General features: G+C 43.2%; 2 protein-coding genes across 2 annotated transcripts in view; one reads left to right on the top strand and one right to left on the bottom strand.

The window, feature by feature from the left end:
• The window catches only part of CCT6 (chaperonin containing TCP1 subunit 6), a 31,800-nt gene extending 17,947 nt beyond the window's left edge, over positions 1–13,853 (bottom strand). Inside the window, exons 1-6 of the mRNA XM_075889930.1 lie at positions 13,633–13,853; positions 10,415–10,478; positions 9,576–9,710; positions 8,536–8,927; positions 1,747–1,906; positions 1,244–1,326 (exon numbers count right to left, since the gene is read on the bottom strand). Of these exons, the coding sequence (XP_075746045.1) occupies positions 1,244–1,326; positions 1,747–1,906; positions 8,536–8,927; positions 9,576–9,710; positions 10,415–10,478; positions 13,633–13,769 (971 nt within the window). The 5' untranslated portion in view covers positions 13,770–13,853. The remainder of the gene's footprint in view (positions 1–1,243; positions 1,327–1,746; positions 1,907–8,535; positions 8,928–9,575; positions 9,711–10,414; positions 10,479–13,632) is intronic.
• A 173-nt stretch (positions 13,854–14,026) lies between these two features.
• On the top strand, positions 14,027–22,705 carry LOC119172766 (voltage-gated hydrogen channel 1). The gene is made up of 5 exons (XM_037423915.2): positions 14,027–14,190; positions 14,418–14,589; positions 14,720–14,827; positions 18,678–18,909; positions 22,086–22,705. The coding sequence occupies exons 1-5, from the start codon at positions 14,177–14,179 to the stop codon at positions 22,325–22,327; spliced, it is 768 nt and encodes a 255-aa protein (XP_037279812.2). The 5' UTR covers positions 14,027–14,176; the 3' UTR covers positions 22,328–22,705.
• The last annotated feature ends 3,614 nt before the right edge of the window (positions 22,706–26,319 follow it).

Below are 26,319 nucleotides of genomic sequence, written 5' to 3'. Positions count from 1 at the left end.
CACTGAAACACCCGAAGCAGCAAGTTGGCTGCCAGGTGGTCAACAGCTATGAGCAAGTGCTCCGCGACGCGGCACCTAACGTGCGGATCAGGCCCAAGCCAAGCGGTCACACTTTTGACGTTTCGTTGAGCGACAGCAAAAAGCGTGCAGGGCCTCCCTCTGCCATCCTGACCACACACGCACATTGAGAGCGAGCAAGACGCGCACACGCAACACACATGCTAGAACACGTGGTAGAGCTCTGGGCCTGTTCCTAGTCCGAAAACAAAACTTGTGAATTCGAGTCAGCGTGGCTGGTGTCACAGAGCAGTAGAGACAGGCGAAGGAGTTGTGTCAAGAGAGGAGAGCCAATTTGTGAGAGAAGGGCAAGGAGTTGCAATAGAGTGAAAAGAGAGGAGCATATGGCGAGAAGACGACATGTGGGAAGGAGGCAGGTCAAGCAGCCTGCTCAAAAGGTCCGCGAAATGCGCAACTCGTGCGTAGAATGCGCGCACAGAGGTCCAAGCACGGCCGCCTGGATCGGCACGCACGGCGGTGTTCAAAGAATCGGCAGCCGTGGTCAAAAAATCGTTTTGTTGCGCCGGCAGGTTTGCGTGGCCTCACCGACTTCGATATTCTGCGATTTGCTCCGTGCAAGTTGAATGCTGTTTTTACGCTTCCGCATGCGTGCGGAGGGCATGCTGAGCCGAGTGCGAAGTGAGCGAGAGCAGGTCCTAAACACGAAAAAAATCGCAAATTATCTAAGTGGGTGGGGTAGCGAACGCGCATGCACTAGAACGATACGATAAGACAAGACGCAGACGATTTTGGCAAATGGTCTGGTCACTCAAGGCCGGCGATGTCAACTACAGTACCAGCAATTGAAAACAGGTGAGATGGCCGACCAGTCTTTGAAAGATGGACGGCAGTGTGAAAACACGGGCCGCTCTGGTGATGCGGGGTGCTCCAAGTAACGGGGGGACAAAGGACGGAAAGGTGTGTAACAAAGAGCCGTTGGGGAGAGCAGCAACTGGAGGAGCGCGAAGGCAGGGTCGGCGTTTAACAATAACAATATATGGGCCGTGGTCGAAAGTGGTTTCCCGGGAAGTCGGCGGAGCGCCGACTCTGTTCGCTGAAACTAACTTGGGCAAAATCCAACATGTAAAAGTCCATTAAACCTTTTGAAATGGAAAGATCCCTTATTAACAGATGAACAGAAAAGTGACGTGCCATGCTTAAATGTAAAAACTTATAAAAAACACACCGCTCCATGTTCCTTCGCTTGGCACGCCTAAGGGCCACAATGCCTTCCTTAGCCAAAAGGTCCAAAGACATGGGGTCGATACCCTGAAAAAATAATTTAAAAATTGGTCATAAAGGAACAGCTTAAAATGTTTGACAATCAAAAAGGCCAAATTTCACAGCAAAGTTAGGCTAAAGCAAAACTCACACCGTGATGACAATCTCAAATTAACGAGTGACTTCCAACAAACATAAATCTGTCAACAGAGTATGCTGTCAATAGCAAAGTGTTAAGTTCACGATAGCTGTGGTCTAACTGGCACAAGTCAATATACACGCCACACAGCCAATAAGTTCGCACTAAAGAAAAAAGTTAATTTCACACAGCAATACCGGCATCCAGGGACAAAATTTTGGCCACAAAATAATGCAATTTGTCATGCGTCCAGTCACACCAAGAGACAAGACAAGCAAAATGAAGCAAAAAAGCTTTCTAAAACAAGAGCAGACAAAAAAGCTCCTCACCTGCTGATTGATGACAACAAAGTTTTTTTCCGGGGTGTCACAGACCTTACGCTTGAGCTCGATAATCTTATGCACTCTCTTCTCGATGAACTGCCGCTCTGCATGGGCCAGCTTCTCACGCTCTTCGGCAGACTTGTAAAAAAAGCCTGCGTTCACTTCCCTGCAGACAGAACGTGGCAGTGTAACTAACAGAAGCTGAACGGTTGCATCTACATTACTAGACTCCCAAGTTTTAAAAACGATAGTCTTTCTTGGGGACCTTTGACGCAGAAACTTTGGTCTGTCTGTCTGTACATTTGTCTGTTTGTCCACCGTTACCGCGAACCGGTTACTTTAAACAGCACCAACCGATACCCCGAACGGCCGACCCCATCTGCAGCGCCTATCAATGCTGCTCAAGGATCAGCGTTCTTACGTGTGCGATTGCCAATTAAAAAGCAATCATTGCGCATATCTGAGGTACCATAAAAACACATCGATGTTTTGTATGTGTGCCTTAAACTAGAGAACGCCCACACAAGTAATTCTAAGGACCGTAGCGTTAAACACGCTGCGCTGACAGTGCGACACTAGGCTCAAAAAGGCAAGTTTTACCAACGCTTTGCTAAAACGACACGGTGGTGGCACCTGCCCGTCGCTTTGCGTTCTACACCTTATCGCCTCCGAGAATGCACGCATCTTTTTCCGCAGGCATGCAGGCCTTCCTTTGTTTTCGGAAATAACTGCCAGATGACGCTCGTGGCTAACGTGCCTCAATGCGCTCGTTAGCCTCCGCTGCACGCTCGAGGCACTCTAACACAGCGCCTCTGGAATACCATTCACCGATTTTCTTGCGCAGAATATTAAATAAATGTTTTGTTCACTCTCCATACTCAGGACTATCGTCTTTTGACGACATTTGCAGATTACATGCAGATACGGGGCCAATTTTATTTCTCATTTTGTTAACGTCTTGCTTGACTTAATTCACTCTGATTATTCTGGACAATTTTGAAGCATCGCAACGTACATGAACACAAACTCTACACCCTCTTAAGGGGGGAAGAGGGTTTTAAATTTTTTTTTTATATTTCTTGACCAAATTCAATGAAAATTGTAACCCAGACAGAGTTTTTCAAGCTGATTTCAAAAATATAATTGCTTTTGAAATTGGTTGGCCAGTTGCAGAGATAATTAAAATTAATCCTATATTGTTTATCAGAACAATGGAAAGGCAATTATTGGCCAGAATATTAATATTGACATATGGCTAGATACTATGAAGTGTAATTAACACAAATGTAGGATTACTTTTTTAATATTACAAGTATTACCAATTTTATAGCAATTTGAAGTTTAATCTCCAGATATCTCTATCAAGCGATTAAATTAGTACCAAGAATAAAAATTTAGAAAGACTAGATTGAAAAATCTGTTCCTACATTTGTGTAGGAGACATATGTAGCTACATGCCACCACAAGAATTGTGGCTCTATGTGACCTCAAGACCAAGATATCGCTTTGGCAAGTTTCAAAAACATCGAAAATGACATTCTGAGAAAACGTCAAAAAACAAAATAGGCTCATATTTAATACAGAAAATCACAAACTATTTACAATGTTCACAAATGGCCTAGCATCAGTACCCTCCAGGAACATAGTCTGTCTGTTTAGAGTCATTTCGGTGTTGTTTTCGTAGCACACGCTGCAAGTTTTCTGCAGAAGCATGCTTGCGTGCGCATGCTTCAGCACGGTGGCGATCTTTTTCACTCATGCGCTTGGTCAACTGTTGGCCAGGGTTTAGCTGAAGTTCTTGAAGTATGGCTGTAGAAGCTTTTTCATACCCAGAATTGAACTTCATTACAGCCTCTGCCACAGCAGCTTGCACAGCAAACAATGATGCATGTTTCTCCTTCGGCGCCAGTGCCCAAATAATTGAGTGGAGACACTCGTTGTTATTTTGGGTCTTCCCTCTTAGGCATCGCCGAAGAAGCGATTCATCAGACAAACGTCTGTAAACTGGAAGAAGCGCCTCACATACATGGGGTGGCAGATTGTGGCGGTGTTTTGGAGCAGGCTCACCTTTGGCCTTTGCTGCGTTTTGGCGGCACCATGAATCTGGGCCCTCTGGACAGAGAGTGTGGTTAGAAGTGACATCGTTTGAGGTGATGTGGTAGTATGTGGCCATGACTGCTTTATGCATGGCCTTGACATCACCTTTGTGCGATTTCAAGGCCCAGCCATAGTAGCTGCTGAGCTTGGTGATAAGCTCACCAGTCAGCTTTCCTTTCCCACCGAGACTCTCTGTACCAGAGGACTTCTGCTTGGAAACTAGATTTCGCAGTGCTGTGCCCATTCTCTTGTGAATGTGGTTAACACAATCTTCCTTGTCCACGGGTATGTATCCATAGACTTTCGCATCTTGAAGAGCAAGGTAAGCGCGGCTGTCACCATCCGACAACAAGGTCGTGTACCGCAGCTTATGCTTCTGCAGCGATCTTTGGAAGAGGATCAGTGCCGCTTCCACCTCCATCTCCCCAGCTTTTTTGTCCGTGTTTTTCTGGCATGCGTGTGCCTCCTTCCAAGCCTGGTAGGCAGGGTCAACTTCTTTTGGTGCCCGTGCGCACCCAGCACAGAAATTGCTGAGCACTACATAATCGAGCACAAATCCTGTGTAGAGCTCAATTACGGTGCCGACGCCGATATGAGACGAGTGGCCGCGCGTCATCCATGTGCCATCGAACGATATAGCGATGTTGTCCGGGCTGTTTATATTTAGGTCACGGTACAAATCGCGCACTAATTGTGCACATGTCCCCATCAACTTTTCTGCCCCATCGGTTGCCGCGGGGACGAGTTTCGTTTTCAAGTGTCCCTGCCATGTTTTATTGTGCATTCCTCTCTCCGAAATGTTCATCGCCGCAAAAATGTCGTTCATTGCGGTTTGCCCGTTTCCGGTGCTCTGCATTGCACGCTCCGCAAGGATGTTTATGACAAAAGGCCTGAGCTTTGCTTTGCCGCTCACGCGCGGCGAGCTCCATCCCTGCACATTATCGCCGCAGATCGCACATTCGGCAACAAACTTCACAGCAAGGCCAAAATCCCGCTCACCTTTTCGCACCGTGAGGTTACCACCACAAATTGTACACTTGCAACTGGTAGACGCCAGCAGCGCGTTCATCGAGTCGTAACTAGCGATGAAAAAACTTGTAGCGAGATCGTTGCTAGCTTGTGTGGCAGCGTCATCACGATCCAAAAAGTCAGATTTTCGGGCAGTAGCAGGAGTTGAAGCAAGTACATTAAGTTTTTCTTGAGCTTCACTCTCTATACGCCGCAAATCTTCTGGCTGCAACATTGCAGTGTCGTGCCGAAACGACGACGAAGACCCGCGGCGGTTGTCAAGAGCGCTTTGGGGGACTAGGCCTAACACGCCCGCATCGGCGCCGCTCGACTCGGGAAGCACGCCGTTCTCCGCATGGTCAGGAACTGGTGGTGGCACAGCAGCGCATTTCTGGAAGTTGTACGGAGTCTTCCTCTTCCTTTTTGTTCCGAATTTGTACTTCGTAGCGAACTTCGGCGACGGCGTCGACATCGTTGCTCACGTGCGAAAACCAGTTGACGCGTACGGTGTGCGCACAGTCGCCGCGGAGTGATGCAGACGATGCCTGTCAGGCCAATGGCGTGACCCGCTGCGGGTCACGTGCCGTAACTGGCCAATTACTGCGCGTGTTGGGACTTCTTTTTGAATCGGGATATCTTCACAGCCAACGCGCGCTCGGAGCCGAAAATGGCGCGAAAATCAAGACGAGAGGCTGCGCTTTCAAACGATATATGATTCGCGGCTGTCGGACAAATATGACGGCCGTCGCGTGTCACGGAAAAGGCGCTTTATTTACCAAATTCTTGGCTCATATTTAGCTGGCACTGGTGCTAAAATTGATATTACGGCTAAGATATCGTTTCAAACTGCATAAAACTTGGCGAAATGGTAGAATATTGGATGGAAATAGCAAAACTGCCATTTCCAAAAAATCAACTTTTTGACGATTTTTCGGCTTTTAAAACCCGTGTCCCCCCTTAAAACATGATTTCAATCAAGTGTTTCCAATGCTTTTTTTCCCCCACAACCTTGCTAACCACGAAAATCATGCCTCTCTGGAGCACAGGTTGCTTCGAACGAAAATAATCTAAAACTTTATACCCATTTGCAGCCGTAAACAGTGTCTTCAAGCCTTTGAGCAGTGCCGGAAAACTGCAAGATTATGTCGTTTTCACAAGTTCTGCCACCTTCTACGTCATCAGGCTGATATCAAACCCTTGCATTGTTCTTCACCCCGTCACAGCAAACCAAAAGCAATTTATCTGCCCGCAGTCCGCACTACCGTTCACAAGGAATCGTTCTTCGTTGAAACTGCAAAAGACTAGACTAGTCTTCCTGCTGACGTGGTGCACCACTCCAGCCATACATCTTTCAAGGCATCAATCGAAACTATCAAGGACAAGTATGCCCGCCTCTCCCGTATTACCACCTTTCATGGAGCATTTGAGGTACTAATAAATAAATTGTTAATAATTCAATGCTAGTGACAGTAAAGTATAGATGCAATTTTTTTTAGTTCCTTCATAACTACCCATGCCAAGTAGTCGTAAAAAAGTAGCTAAAAGCTGTCTACCACCTAAAGTCTTGCTGTATACCTTATACCTGTGTCACACGGGCGCACAAAAAGTCTTTTAAGTAAGCGGTCTTTTACGAAGTTGAAAGACTTAACAAAGAGGTGTTTGCGGCGCAGACACACAGCAGCAACGATCTCCTTTTTAGTGTTTTCGTTCGAAGACGCTAGCGAAAGCGTGGCGCTAGCAGTTAAAAGAGAAGCAATGAAAATTAAACGATGTATCACGATGTACAAATTAAAGATTTGTTGCACTGCTCGTTTCTTCAAATAAATTTAAGAATAAGAGATGAAGAAACACCAATGTGAAAGTTTGTTGCACTAGTTAAGGAAGCATTCCCATAACTAGCGACGTGCACAAGTCCGTCTGGCACCACTGGGCTTTTATTTACCGTATTTGTTTTTCGCTGCTCTTCGCTGCTCTCGACACGTTATGGGCGACCGTACGGGAGAAAAAGCGAGGATCGCAAGCCTCGCGGCCTGCCTTCTCGCTCTGGAAAGCGAGGCAGACGCTGCAAAAGCCGCCAAGGAGAGGATAACATGTCTGCTTCCGACCATTGCAGACGCTGCCTTTTCCGTGGGGCGCCGGCTGCTTGATCTGCCGAGGTGGCCATAGACGCTTGGACTCGGACCACATGAATGACGGGCAAACACACGACTGCCACGCTTTCCTCGCTTGTGCAAAATGGCGCGGCGCGAGACCGAGCGTCACCACGTGATATTGCCGACGCGTTGTAGCTGCTTACGAGAGTAGAAAAGGAAATAACCATTAAAAGAGTTCATTACACCATCTGCAGGATATGAAATTTGTTTTTACAAAGAGTTTTGGTGACAGAAAAATAAGTGTTCGCTCTTTTTTTCCCACCACTCGAAAATTGCTGGCACCCACTGGTTTCGAGGCTACTCATTCAGAGCCGTAAAAGAGATCGACGAACTCCGCTTACGAAAAAGACCACTTCTGAAATGGAGTTCGCTCTGTGCCGTGTGTCTGCAGTCAGGAACTCCTTTTCGGAAAAAGACCGCTTACTTAATAGACATTTAAGTGCCCGTGTGACAGGGGTATTAGTTTTTCCATATCACCATCACTGTGCACTGAAGCTTCCTTCTTTCTAGTGGCGTAACCAGGGGGTGGCATGGCATATAGAGCACAAAATAGCACATGACCATATTTGCCTGTCTGGCTCTCCCACTCTAAAGGTGCCCCCCCCCCCTCACTTGAAAATAAGTACTGCCTATGCTCCTGCTTTTTTCCTAGTTGATTATTTTCATCTCTACATCTCTATGATGGAGTTTGCAATGTGATAGTATTTAATGAGTAATATGACATCATTAGCAAAATGAACACAGTTAACAATTAGCTCCACCCATTACAGCACAGCAGAAGCTGAAGATTATCTTCACCGAGTGTTGGCAACACACAATAACTAGACAAAAAAAGCATTAAGTTCTGTGTACACGCACAGAGGTTGCAATTACAAAAATTTGAAACTCACACACTATTCCCACAGATTGTAAGAGTAGATGTCCTGTTTCTTTCTTTTGAGGGTGTCATTAGCGTGTAACTAAGTTAGTTACATCTCCAAAAAAACATGGTATGCAATCGAACACCACCATAAAACAATCCTTCAAGCCAGTCAACATAAAGATCTAAAATCAACTATGCATAAGGAAACCCTATATGTATGGAAACAGTAACATCCCCCATACAGAATAATTTATGTTTCCTTACGTTCGCCATCTCTTATTGTGACCTACTGCTGTGAGAAGCTAATGGAGGCAACAGTGACACAGTCAAAGTAGAGCCGATTGAAATGAAACCGTGAACCTTACATACGTACACACAGTTTCAGGACACAGATCTGCTGACACTGAACTCTCTCCTAGGGGGATGTTATGCAAATAAAGAAAAAAAAAACGGGATAGTTGATATATGGACTCATCATTACTAAAGAGTACGCAGCACTCAGGACGGAGAACAGCAAATGACAAAACACAGGCACTCTTTTATTATGTTCTTCTCAAAGTGTCTGCCTCGAGTGCGAACTCTCTTGTAATGATGAATACACAGATCAGGACAAAAAAGCAAATAAAATGATGGATCACGTGTCACCAAAATAAATCGAAGATGGGTCACACGTACGTCTTCTCATACTCCAGAGACACATTGCAGGCAAGCACAAAGGCGTCCCGTACGAGCTTCTTCATATCCGGGTGTCTTGCCCCGTGGTCCAGCACGAGTCCACGCACCAGCTGGGTGTCCATGTCCGTCTTGTGCTGCATCTCCATAATCTCCACCATATGCAGGTTCAGGTCCTCTCCGGGCCGCTGTATCGCCAGCACGGCGTCCACGCACACCTCCGTTAGGTGCTGGGCCAGCTCGGGGCTCACTTTTGTCGCGAGTGCCGTGTGGGCCACCCTGACCAGCATTTCCCGGTTCATGTCGCCTGGGGTGAGCTTGAGGGACTCCAGCACCTCCAATGACTTGGTCAGTGCCTTCTCAAAGCCATCTGCCAGAATGCGCGGGTGCAGGCCCTGGGAGGGTGCAGATTAGCTCTTTGTAATGCCCAATAATCATTAGAAGGTTTGGCATCAAAGAATTGCATTGGAAAAGAGCCTGTGAGACTTGTCGGCCCCCAGTGGCAGCTATTCCTAACAAAAAAAAAGTAAACCAACAAAAATTAAATTTTAGAAACTCAGAACATATATCAAAATCGAGGACTCTGCAGGTGTCAAAGCCAGGACATACAGCATCAAAGCCGTTGCGTCATTAACAAAAACATTGGCTCAATCAATATTTCATTTTAAAAAATCCTTAACATTACGAAAGTGCATTGAGATGCCCGAGGCACTTTCATTTTGCTGCAGGTGTGTGAGACCTGCCAGCATGGCACCATGTTTGCATTTGGTACTGTCACAATTCATGCAACAATTTCGCTGTCGATAGTGCAGAAAACAGACAAAGCACTGTAGTGATTCACCGTCATGTTCACGCATCCTAAGTCACTGTAGTGAACAACCTCTATGCTTTCTTCACGACAGCAGATCACAATCACTGTGAGGATCACTAAAAGCAAAACTCTGATGAGAGTACTAAGGTGCAAGGGCGCACTGCAATAAGTAGCGCACAGTAGGGTTTGCCTCAAACATCTCTATGGTCGTGCAATATTAAAAGCTACAAACCTCAGAAACGTAGATGTCTGCCTGTTTGAGAAGTTCTCCAATGATAAGAACAGTTGACGTTGTTCCGTCACCGGTGATGTCATTTTGCGCTGTTGAAGCCCTGGCGATAAGGTTCGCAGTGGGCAGTTGAATTTGCTGAAAGTATGATCATGTGCATATTTAGCTTGACTGTTTCACACCAAAACATACAACAGTGCTTACAGACAAGTCTAGCAGCCCTCATAGCTATATATTATCATAGCCCGATGTGGTGCCACGCCCATATAGAAAAAAAGTGATGACTTCAGGCATTGTCAAAGACTTTCAAAGGAATACACAACTGACCTTGTAACAACCATGTGCAAATTATGAATAATAATAATAATAATAACACTAATGCATGGCTCATTTCAATCCAATCACCGAAGGTACTGGGACTGTTACCCAGACATTCCACCACCTGTAAAGAATTACTTTAATCCTAGCAGAGCCCAAATTAACATGATGAGATTTGCATTGGCGATATACATTGATGAAAAAGGTGGAACTAAAATAGTGCACTCGCTCTGTTAATAATCATAAAAATAAAACAGTCAGTGCTATTATCATCAGAATACTCCACTACACCACTAAGGAATCCATACAGGTAATGCCTAATTTACTGTCCTATGTTCAACTTAATCCTGGCATGATCTGAAGCCTTTGTAACACCTGCAAGTTTCCCAATCATATCACTCTGGTCTTCAATCGTGTCATGCCTGCCCATGTTTATAACCTTAAGGTCTTGCCCACTGGAAATATGCCTGCGTCATCACACAACTTAATCCCTGATGCGTAAACACGTCTATGCCAGATCTTACCATTTCATGCAGCAAAACATTGCCATCCTTTGTTATCTTTATATCGCCGGCTCCCGATACAAGCCTGGAAAAAACAAAAACATAAAGTGACGGGATTTAGTAACACAGGCTGTAACACAGCTCTAACATACATTTGTAAACTAAAACAGGCCCAGTTGAGTTCACCATACAGGCTCTCAAACAGCAACAGCTGTGTTTATATACTGTCCTCTGGATTATAAATGGCAAAAACTTGTAATTAGCAATAAGCGAAAATTTGGTTGATAGTGCTATGATTCGAGAACTTGCTCTCCAGCTTTTTTTTATAAATATTAACATTCTGTCACCACCAATACATGGACACTCGGTGCTAAATACGGCTAACCCTTTTCGTGAATAGCCATGTTTCAACATGAATGATTATTGTGGCTTTTGCTGTTCTCTAGATAAACATACTTTATTATTCAACAAATAGATATGCTACACGAAGCATTATGACATAGCGAGGGCAGTTTCTAGGCAAGGCTGCTGAGCAATCAATCTCATCGGAGTAGCCTAGCAAACATTCTTGGAGTACACCTCATACATTTTGCTGCATGCTGAAAACTATGCTTTTGTTGGTGAAATGCAGTTCAGTCTCAGTGTTAACATAATGCACAGTGGTTTTAAAAACCACTATGAATGCAGCTTCCCTGAGGATAATACTCATCTCATACTAAGCAGGCACTGCTACAGAAGCTTTAGTCAGATACAACTTAAGAAGTCGGGGGAGGCCCCGCCCAGATGACCTAAGCGTGGCAGCCAATCACCTCAGTGACAAAAAAACCCCAGGCCTGCGTGGAAGGCACAGTACAGTAAGAGCGAAAGCTAGAAGAGCGGCCTTTCGGAGCCTTTTCAAACCACTCATTGAGTAACTACTGCAAACACACTTGCTTGATACCCACTAGGGCATTAATAATAAACTTTTGGGTAGTAGGCCAGCATTTACTATGCTATTTTTCGTCGCCCTACTGAGAAGCGTGGTATTCGCTAAACATTTGCAAGGAATTTCATGCCAATTGTTCATGCAGTGGCTGACGCCAATGAGGAATAATGGCTGAAGTGGGTACACACCACAGTTAATATAGGAACAAGAAGAAGCTTTTGTAATGGGTTGGAGCATTGGATGGTCCACTCATTACGCTATTCGCATTGTGCGACGACTGTTTGTTCTTTCGCTGTTTTAAAACGCTTTATAAGTCATATTACGCAACTGCTTTCCCGACATCATGCCTGCCCAAGGCAAGTTTGCCAACAAGTCAAAAGCACCAGCGTAGCTCAGTGGTAGAATACTGGGCTGGCACCCAGCAAGCAGACCTCGATTTCGAGCCCCATTGTGTCTTCGGTGCTAGGTTTTTTTTTCTTCTAATTTCACGCGATGTGGTTACGGACAACGGCGGCGGACAACTGCACGTGACCCAAGTGTGATCTCATAACAGCTTTCGCTGTAATAGTCCCGCACTTGCTGTCAGCAACGTTCTCTGCAGGCGGGGGTCAACAGTCGTCTAGCCCATGACGTCACTCTAGAGTGCATGCATTGGTGCTAGCTTGTGTGCATCTACCTTTGAGAAGGAAATACCGCTGACTTCTAAAGTTGTAACCGACTATACACCTTTTCACTGGAGGAAAAAAACACCGCCATGATGGGCTGCGCGCGGGAGTACAAAGGCCAAGGGCGCAGCCTTGTCAGTGCATTCTTGAGGGGTCACGCCAATTTGCGCAGCTTAAAGAGGACTATGGCGGCGCCCTGGGAAACATTTTTGAAAAGGTCTATAGTCCAAGAACGTTCGCTTTGCCGCAGTGATTTTGAATCAAGATACAACATTACTACACCTGTCATGCATATCACTCGGGAACATAAGGTTAAACCAAATCATGCTTGGTTCATCGACATGTGTGCTTCCAGCAAGCAACACACGTTTTTAAAATGTGGCACAAACTAAATCTTTTGGATAGTAGACAAAAAAATGTGGCAGTCACGATAAGTATGGTAAAGCTGAAGTTTCTCTTTATATTTATTACTTAGCAGCATAATATCCAGAGTTTTCTTTTTTAAATGACAGATCCACAGTTATGGGAACACTGAACACTGGGCTCAGGAAATCTCGAGCATCTGGTGTTAACTTGCATCGACACCATACATTACACGGGCCTCTAAAATTTCCCCTCCATCAAATAAAAATACAATTGCTGTGACCGGGTCCCATACTCGTTCGATTCTATGCTCTTCACGTCTTGAAACGACACGCAAAAGACTGCGGGTGCTGCCAAGCTTAACACGACCCTGATAGGTTAATACACACTGCCTTATACTCTTTTTCTTTTCATATTTTTCTTCTCCCTCTATTGAAACCTTTCAGTACCCTTCAGAGTAGCATGCCAACGATATATAGACGACCGGAAAAATCAGTTTTTTTTTTTAACAAAGAGTCTGTTTCATCAAAACTTTCTTCGTTTAATGCGGAAAGGTAACATACACTCGACGTGAAACCTGTGTCTCCGACACATCAATACTTTGTAAAACACTAAGCTTCACTTGTATTCTCATCATTTCTTCTTGTTTGTTTCGAATTAGACCTTTCTGTTTCTGATTGAATAAATGCACCTCATAGAAAAGTACACTTCGCTGCGTTTACGCTGCACGCTTTGTTCGGGGTAGGCCACCACGTAATCGCCGTGCGTATGCAATATAAACACTTTCCGTACATAGAAAAAGAATAAAAACAGCACAAGGGAACGCAATCCACTGCTTCTCGAATATGTCGCGGTGTTCTGTCATCACTGCAGCACACCACTTAACTTGTCCATATAAGGAATCAATGGGCCGTCACTAGTGGATATTGAACAGAAGTAGTTCGTTCAAACACTGATGAGCCAAAATCATTCTCTTTTGGCTAGAGACCGCAACCTAACTGACTGTAAACATATTCGTTAAGATACAACGCCTTTCGCGAACTTTCCAGACTTGCCTCATCGCAAGCCGGCATTTTGTGCCTCGCCGGACCACCTGACCAAAACATGCTCGACCACTTCCACAGCAAACCCAAACATACAATGAATCCTATTTGGAGCTACTTGGTGGACCGTAATTCAAATGACAGCCACGGAATTCTAGAAAAATTCTGGCCAAAGCAGGCCAATACACGAAATTAAAATGCTCCGACTATGCTTAGGCCTAGAACGGCACAATGCCTACTCACATTTTCATCGTACCAGTGGGGCCCAAATTCGTACGAAGAACATTTTGCAGGCCCTTTGCAGCGTTGATGTTGACCGCGAGGGCCTGGGCGTGGCGGGCAACCTCAGCCTTGGGGTTTAAAGTAAGCACTGCAGCCATATTTTTCTACGAACTTGCTTACCAACTTCGCTCACGGATTCACGTGCTCATTCACTCAAACGCCGCCCGTGAAATCACGCACACATGGTTGCCCGCAGGGCCTACGCGAGCCCGCCACATCAAGCGCGCAATTCCTAGCGCTTCAGAATCGGCTGCTAACAATGAAGAGAAGAAAATAGTTTTTGTTTGTTTTTCGACAGCGCGCTGAAGTTGGTCAGATGGGTCGGGGGGGCGTAGTGCGAAAGTTCGTTGATCGCACCTTTTGTGGCTGTGTATCTGCGTGACAATGATAAACGCTTGGAGCGACAGTAGACACCGAGAAAGTTTCAGTCACGGTTAGCTCGTTTGTGAGGCTAGCTTTTGCATCCACAGTTGGGACGTCCCGTTGGCGTCAGCTGCCTGCGAGCATGGAGCGAGTCGTGTAAGTAAAGTTTTGGGCATGCTGCGAGACTCGCAATCGGCACACCGCTTGTTGTGCTAACAGAAGCCACGGGAACTAAGTTTGATATACCGATTTTCGGCGTTGACTAAAGTAAATATGCGAAAGTTGTCACGTATTCTTTCCAGTGCAGCAAACAACTTTGAATTTGACTGTGGTTTGCACAGCGTAGATCTTCAAAACCTTATTGAATTATTGTCCGGTCGCAGGGAACAAAATGATTCTTCCCTCCAAAAGGACGCTGCGACTATACAAACACGAGACAAGCCCAGTGCCAGTTTCGTGTCTATAGACGTTGACATGGAGTCTGACGTCGACATCAGACCCTTTGTCACATTCCGCGAGAAATTGTCAGCCCTGTTGCATTCTACCAAGTTTCAGGTGTGTAGCAAACAAAATTTTATTTTCTTGATTCCCATTTTGGAAAAATCACACCGCACAATTCAAAACCTGGAGTTGGTTGCAGAGTGGTAAGCGACATTGCGACATTAAATTTTCTTGTGTTACACAGATTGCCATCGTGGCTTTGGTTGTTCTCGACTGCCTTCTAGTCATCACTGAACTGCTTGTCGAGTTGGAGATCCTGAAGCTGCATGAACACAGCTACATCGCACCAAAGGCAAGCGTACTAATAATTGCTGTGTATCATGAATGACACGTTCAGAAACAGTGCAAGGATGTCTTGGTTGTTTCCACAACATCGCAAAGGGAGCTGGCAATTTTCGTCTATTTGCTCCCAGCACCATGTGGTTCTCACACACACAAGGAATCGACACCACTGCATACGAACTTTTCATTAAATAAACCATGCTACAAAAACACTCAAGAAAGAGTGCGAAGAGCAGTATAATTTTTTTTCGTTTTCTTTATGTTTACCGTTTTTCAATATTAGCAACGTACCTCTTACTACTTGTTGGGCACAAATTCACTTTGCCTAAATCAAACAGATCTCTCGTTCCTCGAGCAAATGAAATTGGCAAAATTCGACCATACATAATTTTTTTCAAATTTGATCTTAATAATGCAAATATGGTTAGATCAAGTTAATAATCTTGGTTGCTACTTGGTGTATATTTATTGTGGGTACGGCTAGTTGTAACAACAGCAGTGGCAAGAGACAATGTTTGAGTAATTGCTACAACCAAGATGCATGTTATTTATCTCTAGCAGCAATTTTTCTTCCGTTTCTCATAATTCGAACAGTTTGCGTTCACTGATGCTTCTTCCCTTGCAACGATGTCAAGCCTTCTTGTAACGATATCATTAACAAATCAGCCTTTCAATTTGCATGAGAAGCTAAAGAAGGCAGTCCCACTCTTCAATCACAACTAAATCATTCCCTTATGATAACAATGAGTCCATTCAACTTTAAAAACAATATAAAAATGATTACATGACATATCTGAATTGAATGTAAGGTTGGATGTCTGGAGAAATGCATGACAGTGATTTAGTTATACTTGTTCATGGCAGCCTTGGAAAAATTGGCTTCCATTTAGCTTACATTGTAAGTGTCTGTTGAACCACAAAACATTTTTTGTAAACTGCACTTTTTTTTCACTTGAAATGCTACAGTGACATGTTCAAAACAAAAAAATACTTGCAAGAACATCTGATAATAATGCTTCAATCATCATTTCTTGCATTGTAATTACACACCTGGGGATTTCGAGATGTATTCTGAGGTCAATTTCAAACATTATGCAAATAATCAGAAGCGACACCGACCTCCTCATTACTTGCACTTTTATTATCTGAAGGAGAAAGATTTACAAGACGAGAATGCCAAGCGGATGCAGTCGAGATCGTTCATAGCGCACGAGAAACACAGTTGCGTGCATTCCACCATTTAGTGTGCACTCACATACAATGAAAGCACCAATCACAGAACCCACGCTTCCGTATACGATTTAAACAGCAAAACACAATTTGATGAGCTGGACTCGTAAAAATAATTTGCTGAAAAGCCATACGAGTGCAGGTGAAATGGCGACGACTCATGACAAGCTCGGGTCGTCTTTTAACGAGTTAAGGTAGAGTCTCGTCGTGGTCTACAAAAAGAAACGGTCAGGCACGTTTGAAAAACCATGATACATGAAAATTCTAAATATGGCATTGACGTGTTAACCTGCCCCATATATGCTAACCTCTGCAACTCTGTTGATGCCAACAACAAAATCAGCTTTGTGCAATATACCAAACAAGAAAAGAGGTTCACTTAGTCTGTGTACTTGTAGTAGTGCTTCTGACATGTAACTGGTATATTGTAACAATATATTGAATTTTTTTATGTTTGTGACACACCGGTCTGTAATGCAAGCAAAGACCTGAAAAGCGATTGTGCCCCTAAGCTGCCTTTTGGTAGCAATCCATATATGGTGTTTTATAGTCTAACCAAGGACCAGTCTAGCCCCTTTATAAGAGACAAATGGGTATAAGAGACGTCAGTGTGCCTACAGTAAAATACGGGTGGACAAGAAAATGCATATGAGGTGCCCTGCTTATAAGAGACATCTCATAAAAAAGACAAGTATTGCTGCCCGCAGCGTGCCTTTTATAAAAATAGTTTGACTGTATATTCCATTTCACACACCAGGTGCAATGTTGTGGAAGTTATGCAAGAAGTTTGATTGACAGAATTTATAGCTCCATGCGTCTCGTGGTCCACTTTCATCATTTTAAATGCTCGAGGGGACCGAGCGTGTGTCTCTGAGTGACACATCACGACGGGCTGCAAATTAAATACCGAAAAACGAAAGCTAGTAGACTCTAAGCAATCAGCTGCATAATAACAGACATAAAAGCGTATACTTATTTGTAAGACGTAAAACGTCTTCGATTACTACTCGCAGCAAGAACGAAATAGAAAATTTGATTCTGGGTGGTAGAAACATTGAACTACTTTCTAACGTGAGCGCAACTACTGAAAGAAGTCTCGCTAGCCTCCGCAGCATTGCACCTGTTACTAGAAATGGAATATAAATAGAAGCAAGAAAGCTACTCTTAGTCTTGGGAGCGTGCTGTAATTATGTTTCACTAAAATAGGTCATTTTGAACAATAGAAAGAGCACAAAAGATAAGAAGCAAAACATGAAGGAAGAAGTAAATAAATAAGCAATAACAGTTTCAACTTTATCACCACCACTTCTCTACATTTCTCATCCTTCTATTACGTGAAAGTGGTTAGGCTACAAATATCGGTCAGGGGAAAAATCCTCGGAGCAAGATTGGAGCTACTCTTTTAACAGGCCTAATTTTCTTCAAGACTACAACTCCTGAAGAAGACAAGTCCAGTTGTGAAAACGTTCGTTCCAGTGACACTCTGTGTCACAAGGACTTTTAATCTCTTTGAGACTCCATCTTTCCCTGAAAATCTAATGAGAAATTAAGAACATCATGAAATGTCTTTCTTTTTTTACTGAAATACATTCCACTTCTAAATTACATATTAAAGTAAGTCAGTCTTACTATGATTGTCTGCTTAATGAAGGATGATATAGAAATATAAGCCAGCTGTTGATTTCATACTGTTCCACACAGAATACCCTTTGGCATCATAAATCATAATACAGTTTGCCCAGGACCATGAATCATTTAACAATGGAAGATAATTATTTCGCACTGAAAAATAAGCACAGCGACAATGTAACCTCCCGAAATTTCACACTGTAACAAAACTCATGACATTATTTTGTTACCATAAACCTAGCATCTCTTGAGCAAAACTTAGGAATCAAGTTTTTAATGCACTATGTTAGTCTAGTAAATTAACATTTTATTTTGGAATCTTTGCAACATTTTTTACTCAGTGTAGCTGGTTCAAGAACCGAGACTCTTCATTATAAAAATGTTAATTCCCCGTTTTTTTTTAATGTTAATTACTGTATTTAATCAAATATAATATGCTGTTTTTCCCAAATTTTCCCAATTTTCACTACGTGGAGTCGACCCTCGTGTTACAATCAAATACCTGAATTCAAGTTGTCTAAAAAGTTCAATAATACAATATTATTTTTTTTTCTTCTGGATGTCACCCCTTGTGCTACAATTGTGGTCATATTGCAATAAAGCAAACTTGGTAAATAATTTTATAAATGCTTCAAGCTTTTATTATTATATTCGAATTTGCTCCCTTGTTTTCTGTGTTGGTTGCGCTTTCTTTGTAAAAGTGGTTGAGCTTCCGAATGTGGTGAGAATAGAAAATGGGTTTGCATTCAGCTAACAAACATTTTTAAATGTCAGTGGCAATTTAATGGTAAATGTAAGATCAACATTACTTTTAATAGGTTCTAACTACCCTCAATTACCTTGATATCTAAAAATGGTAGAGTTATAAAAGTAAATACAGTAGGCTTCACAACCATTCGCCTACCTTTTCAAGAACCTTATGCTGAATGCTCAAGCATCAAAAGGCTGTGCACCGTCACTATGCTTTCTTACTAAATAAGCACCATGCGGGGCCTTTGCAGATCATCCATTCACTGAGCATTTTCATCCTGAGCTTGTTTTTGGTGGAAATCGCCGCCAAGTTGTACGCTTATCGTCTGAGCTTCTTCCAACACAAGATGGAGGTGTTTGACGCGGGGATCGTCATCGTCTCCTTCGCCCTGGATGTAGCATTTAGGGACCCAGAGTCGGCTGCAAATGGTGCCGGCCTCATCATTGTTCTACGGCTCTGGCGAGTTGCACGTCTCTTAAACGGTACGGTGCCTTTCTACTCCCTTATTTTCCCGGTATGGCAGTTGCACAATGCTTAGTAGAGTCAGTTTTCGCTAGTTGTTTGGATCAGCCGGGAAAGGGGCTCGTTGGTTTTACACATTTATATTTGAAGAACATTACCAAGGGGCACAAAGAAAAAATAATTCAGTAAGAGGCACAAGCAGATAACGGCAATGTCGAATTTGACACAATTTTTATCTGTAATGTGCTTCACACACGTCCTGTGCACTTGTGATTCCTCCTGCATTGTTTTCTGTGCGTGTATTAGTAGCACAGCACAACTTTCAGCTAGTTGGTTCCATGCGGATTCAAGGTAAGCACTGTAGGCCAGATGAAAAGGCAATAAAATGCTTGCACATGTTGCAAAAATGCAACATGTGAAATGGTAACGAGGGTTTTAAGGCCATTCCCTGCCACACCCTTAGTTGCACATCCCTGTTTGAACAGAGCAAAGCAATCTAAAAACATCATGATCAGTGCACATGGTAAAAAAACTGAAGCTGCTCAGATGGTGTATGGAGGTACAACACCAAATGCTAGAAAACCACACACCAGTTTATCAAAGAACTTTCATTTCTGATACGTGCGATGATAATAGTGAGCCGTGCTTCATCAATGTTTGCCAAATCTCATCCTATCTTGTTGTGCAACATGTACACATTCCTTATGTGCATCGGCATTCTCAAGCCGGTCATTGCTTGTCCTATCAAGGTTCATTCATTCTTTTGTACTTGTTCAAAAAGTTATGTTGTTTACCTTGAATTTGAATGATGAAGCACGGTGTGTACATTTCTCTACTTTGCTTTACTATACATAATAAGTGCCAGTTACCATTAGAGTTTACTTTGAAGCAGGCCCCGCCGCGGTGGTCTAGTGGCTAAGGTACTCGGCTGCTGACCCGCACGTCGCGAGTTCAAATCCCGGCTGCGGTGGCTGCATTTCCGATGGAGGCGGAAATGTTGTAGGCCCGTGTACTCAGATCCCGGCTGCGGTGGCTGCATTTCCGATGGAGGCGGAAATGTTGTAGGCCCGTGTACTCAGATTTGGGTGCACGTTAAAGAACCCCAGGTGATCGAAATTTCCGGAACCCTCCACTACGGCGTCTCTCATAATCATATGGTGGTTTTGGGACGTTAAACCCCACATATTAATTAATTACTTTGAAGCAGTGTTTTCTATTTGAAACTATATACATTATGCACGTTCAGAGCAACGCACATTAGCATATCACCATTTGTGCTCATATCTCTGAAAATTGTGGAACGAATTACAAGAGACACATACCATGTGTAGCAACACTGGGCTGGCCCAACATTTGTCTCCCCCTCAAAGAAGCTGTTTTTTCCAAAAAGGGTACATTTATAGAATACATGAAGATAGAGCGCTTAAAACGTGAGACAATTTTGACCTGTAGTGTATCTTTACAGGATTCCTGACACAAAATTCCGAAGATAAGTTGCGAGGTTGATTAGTGTTGATGTGCACACATCACCTACAAAATATCAGGGGAAAATATATCCTTGAATGCAAGTGCACATGAAATGGAGCAGTGCCATAGGTTGGCGAAACCTGCGGAGCTCACTCAGACTCGGTCATGAAATACATTTGGCGCTTTAAACTCACTCGGACTCAGACTCGCCAAAATTTTATTCAACAGAACTCACTCAGACTCAAAATCACAAAAGTATTACTTGGCCGGACTCACTCGCACTCATAACGCGATCAGAGTCTGAGTGAGTTGGCTCATGAGTCCATAAGCCTAGAATTAGCTTTCTCGACCAAGATGCCAATTCTCTTTCTTAACAACAATATGCCACGTAATCGGTGCTCTTCTTCGCGTTGTGTGATACTATAGGTACCTTAGAATATGCGTAATGAGTGCTCACAAACTAGTTGGGTCATTTTTCTTGGAAGAGATAACTACATAATACATATTTATCAAGAATTTCTCCGGAAGAGTCTGAGGTGAGGGTCAACGCACTTCCCCTATGTAATTCACGCCTTTGATTAATAAATAATGAAATGGTGTACGAACAAAACTGCTTTGAAATACTTGTGAACAAACATCAGTGAAAACATTAATCTAGGTAAGGCTGATAGTAATGCTGAAGATTAGTACATAGCATCATGTCACTCACTCAAGAAATGTATTTTGCATTTTGGACTCACCTGCACTCAGACATACAATTTTCTAGGGCCAAACTCACTCGGACTCACACTCGTGAGAATTTCCTTCAACTGGACTCGGGTCTCGGGCTCACCAAAATATTACTCAGCCGGACTTACTCAGACTCACGGCTTGATCAGAGTCTGAGTGAGTCAACTCATGAGTGAGTTCGCCGACTTATGTACAGCACGTCTCGAAATAGACAACAACTTGCATTCATGTAAACAACCGTCAAACACCCACGCGACAAGTTTGTGTTGGTTGCTGTGCTCCCTGCAAGCGCTTTCTCCTAGCAGACATTTTTAATGGAGAAAGGCAGCATCTCCTCTATAGACTTGTATGGGAGTACAAAAGTTGGTGCCTCAGCAGTGAATTGCTGAGCGTTCACTCCTATTTAGAACTGCCTTGGCAGTACCAAGGAAGCCTTCGTTAAAAAAGAGTTATCAATGCAGTGCTCATCATTTTCACTGCTGATGTAGCTAGTTGTGTTGACAGGAAAACCCTGCTGAATCTTGCTCAGCTCGATGTTCACTAAAAGGGCACTTTCTCTAGGGACAACAGAACAATCTCCAAATAATTAATCATTGCACACTCAAGCAAACAAGACCTCCAGTCGAAATAACTGGGTCAAGAGGCAAGTTGGACAAGGAGGAGAAAGTTTATTTTTGACCAAATAGCACATATGTACTCGTCCTTCGTTCAATAATGTGCAGCTTATAAAAGATAGTTCATTGGCTACTTATTACAACAGATCAAACAACGTATGAAAATTTTAGGTCAGTATTCCTTTAAGAGGCTGCTTTGGAGGAGTATTGTTCTGTACCCATGGGCATGGCAGTGTTCAATAAAACTGTGTGTACCCAGCCAAACTGATTTCTCCATTCCTCAAAGAAACTTGCTTCGTTCTTTTTTTCTCACATTGCTGGGAACTTGTACACTCCGTCATGTATTGTGAAGAAGAGTTTGCTTACCTGCGCCTCTCACCCCACAGGCATAGTGCTCACGGTAAAGACTCAAGCGGAACGTCAGTTGATGCGGGAATGCAAGCTGCGTGAGAAGCTGATGCAGGACCTGCTCAGAAACCGCGACTACTGCAACGCCCTGGAGCAAGAGATATCTTCCCTCAGGGAACTGTTGCAAAGCCACGGCATCACCGAGCTTCCACCGACAGTGGTCGTTCAAGAGTCACCCACGAACATAGAAGAGAACCAAGCGTCCGATGTACAGGAATGAAATTCCCGCAACATTGCCGCACGCAACTCAGCACTTCCTACGAGGAAACTGAGTTCGTGTGCTCGGATGTGCTCGAGTCGCACTACAGGGGAAGCAATGTATGTTTGTATGTCTTGTCGCGATTGTTATGAGAAATGTCGGGACTGCGTTACTAGCAGGACGTCTTTGTCAAATTTGTGCAGCACCTGAACACACTGTACTCTTTGCCAGTGCCTTAGGGCTTATCGGAAAGAACACTGCAAATGAACATACTTGTATCCTGCACCTGAGTGCGTTAAACTTTATCACTTGGGAAAAACCTGAATGCATATAAGCAGTGTTGCACTTGAGCATAACCAGTGTGTTCCTTTTGCATTATTCTGACACACGTACAGGTCAGTGAGATTGGTAACACTGCGGTACTGTGAATAGACGAGGTTACTATACTTAACAGCAGTGTAACACGAGGTTTGTGTATCCCCCGACTGTACAAGCTGCACACTAGAGAAAATGCTTGAGGGGAAGGGTGCGTAGAATGACTTGGTTATATGTAAAATGTTGCTTCGTGCATGTAGTCCTAGCGTAGTAAAGTGTTGATGCTTCCCTTTGTAAGCTTTTATTTAATCGCTGTCAGTAGCTAAACTTACCACTTGAGTGACATGTCGCAAGTGGTCAGTCTGTAATAGAGACGGGGTGAAGTGAGAACTGTTTACAGTGCCAAACCACACGATGAGAAAGCTTACAAGTTCTCACTTTTCTTTTTTCAAATGAGCTTGAGCACAGACCACAATGGTATCTCAACTACAATGCGACATCTCCACGAGAGGGCAACTTTCTGAGCCCAGTGAAACATGTCACAAGTAGCCTGTTCATGTAGCAGCAATTTTGCGGAGAGAAAATTATGTCTTTGAATTTTCTTCTGCGTCCGTGACATTACTTGATGTTTTCTGCCTAGTCAGCTGCCAAGAGCTGCTCCCAGTACTGTTGTTTTTGATTACCTCCGAATCGTTTAAGGGTGTAGAAAAAAAAGACATGTGGTGTTTAAAGCATAGAAAGACCTCGTGTGAAACTTTGTGGACAAGCTCCCGATCACGTCTCAATGAATATGTTGCACAATTGGGCATGCCTTTGGTTCAATCGATGTTGTCTAGACCTCAGCTCCCATTGTTGTGGGTGGGAATGAATCTGTATCTTTCCTAGCCGAATGCAGACCGTGGCAATGCTCACAGAACACTTTCTTGGGAAGCAGTAGCGTTGGCTTTGTACTTTTGTACTGCCATTATGAACAGTTATATAGAGTTTTTTTTTTTTTTTTGTAAATGTTCAGTGCATGATGTTTTGTCTCTTCCTAGCTATAAAAACATCCTTGGAGTAAATTTTGGGTGTTTATGTGGCAGCTTTTCGTTGGTGATGTGCTTATGTACAAGAATACGCAACTGGTCGCAAACAAAGGCTTTTTTTATGACTTACCTCTTTTATCGAAGTCAATAATTGTGCGATGTATGCAATTATTGTCCAGCCCAACCACATTTCTCATAAGAGTGTTTTGGCTGCAAGAACTTGTAGTGATAAATACGGTATACTATATATTTTTTACTGTTGTTACCTACTTTCGAAATGTACTCATGTGTATAAGTGTTGTGCCTTATATACTCGACACACAGGAACGAACTTATGCAATACTCGGCTGAAAGTTGTGATTGTACGTTTGTCGCTGTATTTACTTGTGAATATTTTTCATGTCTTTATTGTATTCCATTCCAGCATAATATACATGTTGTTTTGAAAGAGTATTGTTTCATCTTTTTCGTGGATAGTTGTGCTGCAGGTAGAAGTGCACTACCGAGCCGTTTTACTGCTTCTAACAGGCACTCAAAAGCAAGGAATAAGACATATGGCACAACAACCTAACGAAAATGACATATTACGGTAGCTTAGTCAAAATTACAAATTAAGAATACCAGTAACATGAAATTTCATGCTACCTTATAGCAAGGGTGCCAGAAAACTAATCCGGCATCATGCCACTTTCCCCAACTTGGCAGGACATGAGAAAAACTGAGATGGAAGAAAGGACACATCAAGGAACACAATTTCAGTGATGCTAACGTGATATTTTAATTAAATGCAGAGTCAACTATCACTCGCTTCACAACAGTAGCGGCAACAGAACTTCCAATGGGAAGTCTCCAAATCAAATTTTACGTAGCAACATAGATCAAGAGGGGAAGAAAGCAGAGGCAGTGATTACAGAGTCAGCACTTTAAAGGGTGACTGAAACAGGAATGCACAAATTTGGCACATGCGACATATTGTTCACCATGACACATAAATCCATGCACACAACCGTACACTCTATTAGCTACAGTAGACTTGTTTTAGACAAACTTGGATAGAACAAATTTATTCTCTGACGACTTGAGTAAGTTTAAAAGAGCACTGACATCGATGTCGCAGAAATAGTTCGCTTAATGTTTGACTTGCAATTCAAGACTGTATTCTGGTGTTGACAAGATTATGAGGCCCACCACATTGAAAGATTCTGGATTAATTTTGATTATCTGGTTTTCTGCAACGTGCACACAAGTCAAAGCAGTACACGGATGTTTCCGCATTTCCTCCCCGCCATGACTAGAAATCAAATCATACCTGCACACTCATGCTTAACATCAATGAAAGAGACTAAACATAGCAAGTACGAAGGCTGGCAACACTGTTTAATTCACCGCCAATTCGGTCTCAAAATAGAACATTCGGCTTCTTAAACATAATCATGATGTCCTGACAGTGAGCTACTCATAAAAGGATTAATAAATGTACTGCTCACATTTATTCCCACTAAGTTCACATGTTGCAGCCTCTGCTACACCAGAAACTGAGCAGGCCAGTGCATCTTGACATCAGAATCAATTTCCATTCCAATCATTTTAGTTTACTCGTAGAAATGGGTGTTGCGAAGAAGTGTGGAGAAAAACTGCGCCGCCCATGAAATTCAAGATGCTGTGACCATTTAAAGTTCAGTGCAAGAATATTACAAGCTGTAAATTGTAGCCTTATTGTAGGTAGTCTTCTGGAGAATGTGTGGGATTGCTCTAGAGCTCAGTTCGCAATCAGGTTATTGTGATTTTCGTTTACGTTCACCATAAGGAAGTCTACTGCATTGGATTTCTCTCACTGTGCACACTGGATGATGATGGACGGTCGAAAGGTGAATGGACAAAGCTAATGGCTTGTTCTCTCTCTTTTTTTTTTTTTTTCATTCTACTCGTACTTCACAAAAGATAAAATACAGGCAAAAGTTTACTGTGACCCAAGAAGCACTATCACGAAACAAAGCCTGAGGACCTCATTCCTAAAATTGCTCTAAAAAAATAACTTTTGACGTCTTCATTAAAGCCTGGGTTTACCGGAGTAAGCTGCAGTTCCTCAAGAGCCGCGACTTATGAGTGAAAACTCGCCATTGGTAAACACACAACAGCAACACTTCAGCGATCAGCTTCGAGTTAAACTCGTTACATGATGTAAAGAGCTAAAAGTGAGGAGTGACAGTGGCCAAAGTGAACACATGCTTTGCGATGATGCTGAGAACCACACTTTGCTGCACTTCGTCGACACAGGCACCACCACGTTACATTGCATATATTTCTCCACCAAGTCAGTTTCATATATTTTGCTCTCCTCAACTAATTTTCACACAATAAGCATGAAAAACGAAATTGCCTTAAAACTACCAGAGCAGCCCTTGAGCGCCGCTATTATTATTTCTTTGGCAGAAAAAGGAAGGGTTGATTACGGGTGAAAATAACGGAAGCCAGTCATTTCTTTACAGAATTTCAAACGAAAATCCCAGCACTAGTATCGCGTATTTCGAGGTACTTTCTAATATTTGAGCCATCACAGTCAATAAAATGTTCTCTGCCCTTATTGTGTTCATTCCTCGGTCCTTTTAGAATGCAACATCATCCCTTTTCACCGATAATCTTCAACAGATGTCGTCTAAACCAATCGCATAA

The sequence above is a fragment of the Rhipicephalus microplus genome, chromosome 3 (genome assembly GCF_043290135.1).
Source record: "Rhipicephalus microplus isolate Deutch F79 chromosome 3, USDA_Rmic, whole genome shotgun sequence".
NCBI lineage: Eukaryota > Metazoa > Arthropoda > Arachnida > Ixodida > Ixodidae > Rhipicephalus > Rhipicephalus microplus.
The sequence above is the reverse complement of the archived record's forward strand: the minus strand, read 5'-3'. Positions and strand labels throughout refer to the sequence as shown.

Bases quoted from the DNA above. Each gene is read 5' to 3' on its own strand.
- LOC119172766 (XM_037423915.2), top strand. The intron at 14,590-14,719 runs GTGTGTAGCAAA...TGTGTTACACAG, and splicing joins TGCATTCTACCAAGTTTCAG to ATTGCCATCGTGGCTTTGGT. The intron at 14,828-18,677 runs GCAAGCGTACTA...GGGCCTTTGCAG, and splicing joins ACAGCTACATCGCACCAAAG to ATCATCCATTCACTGAGCAT.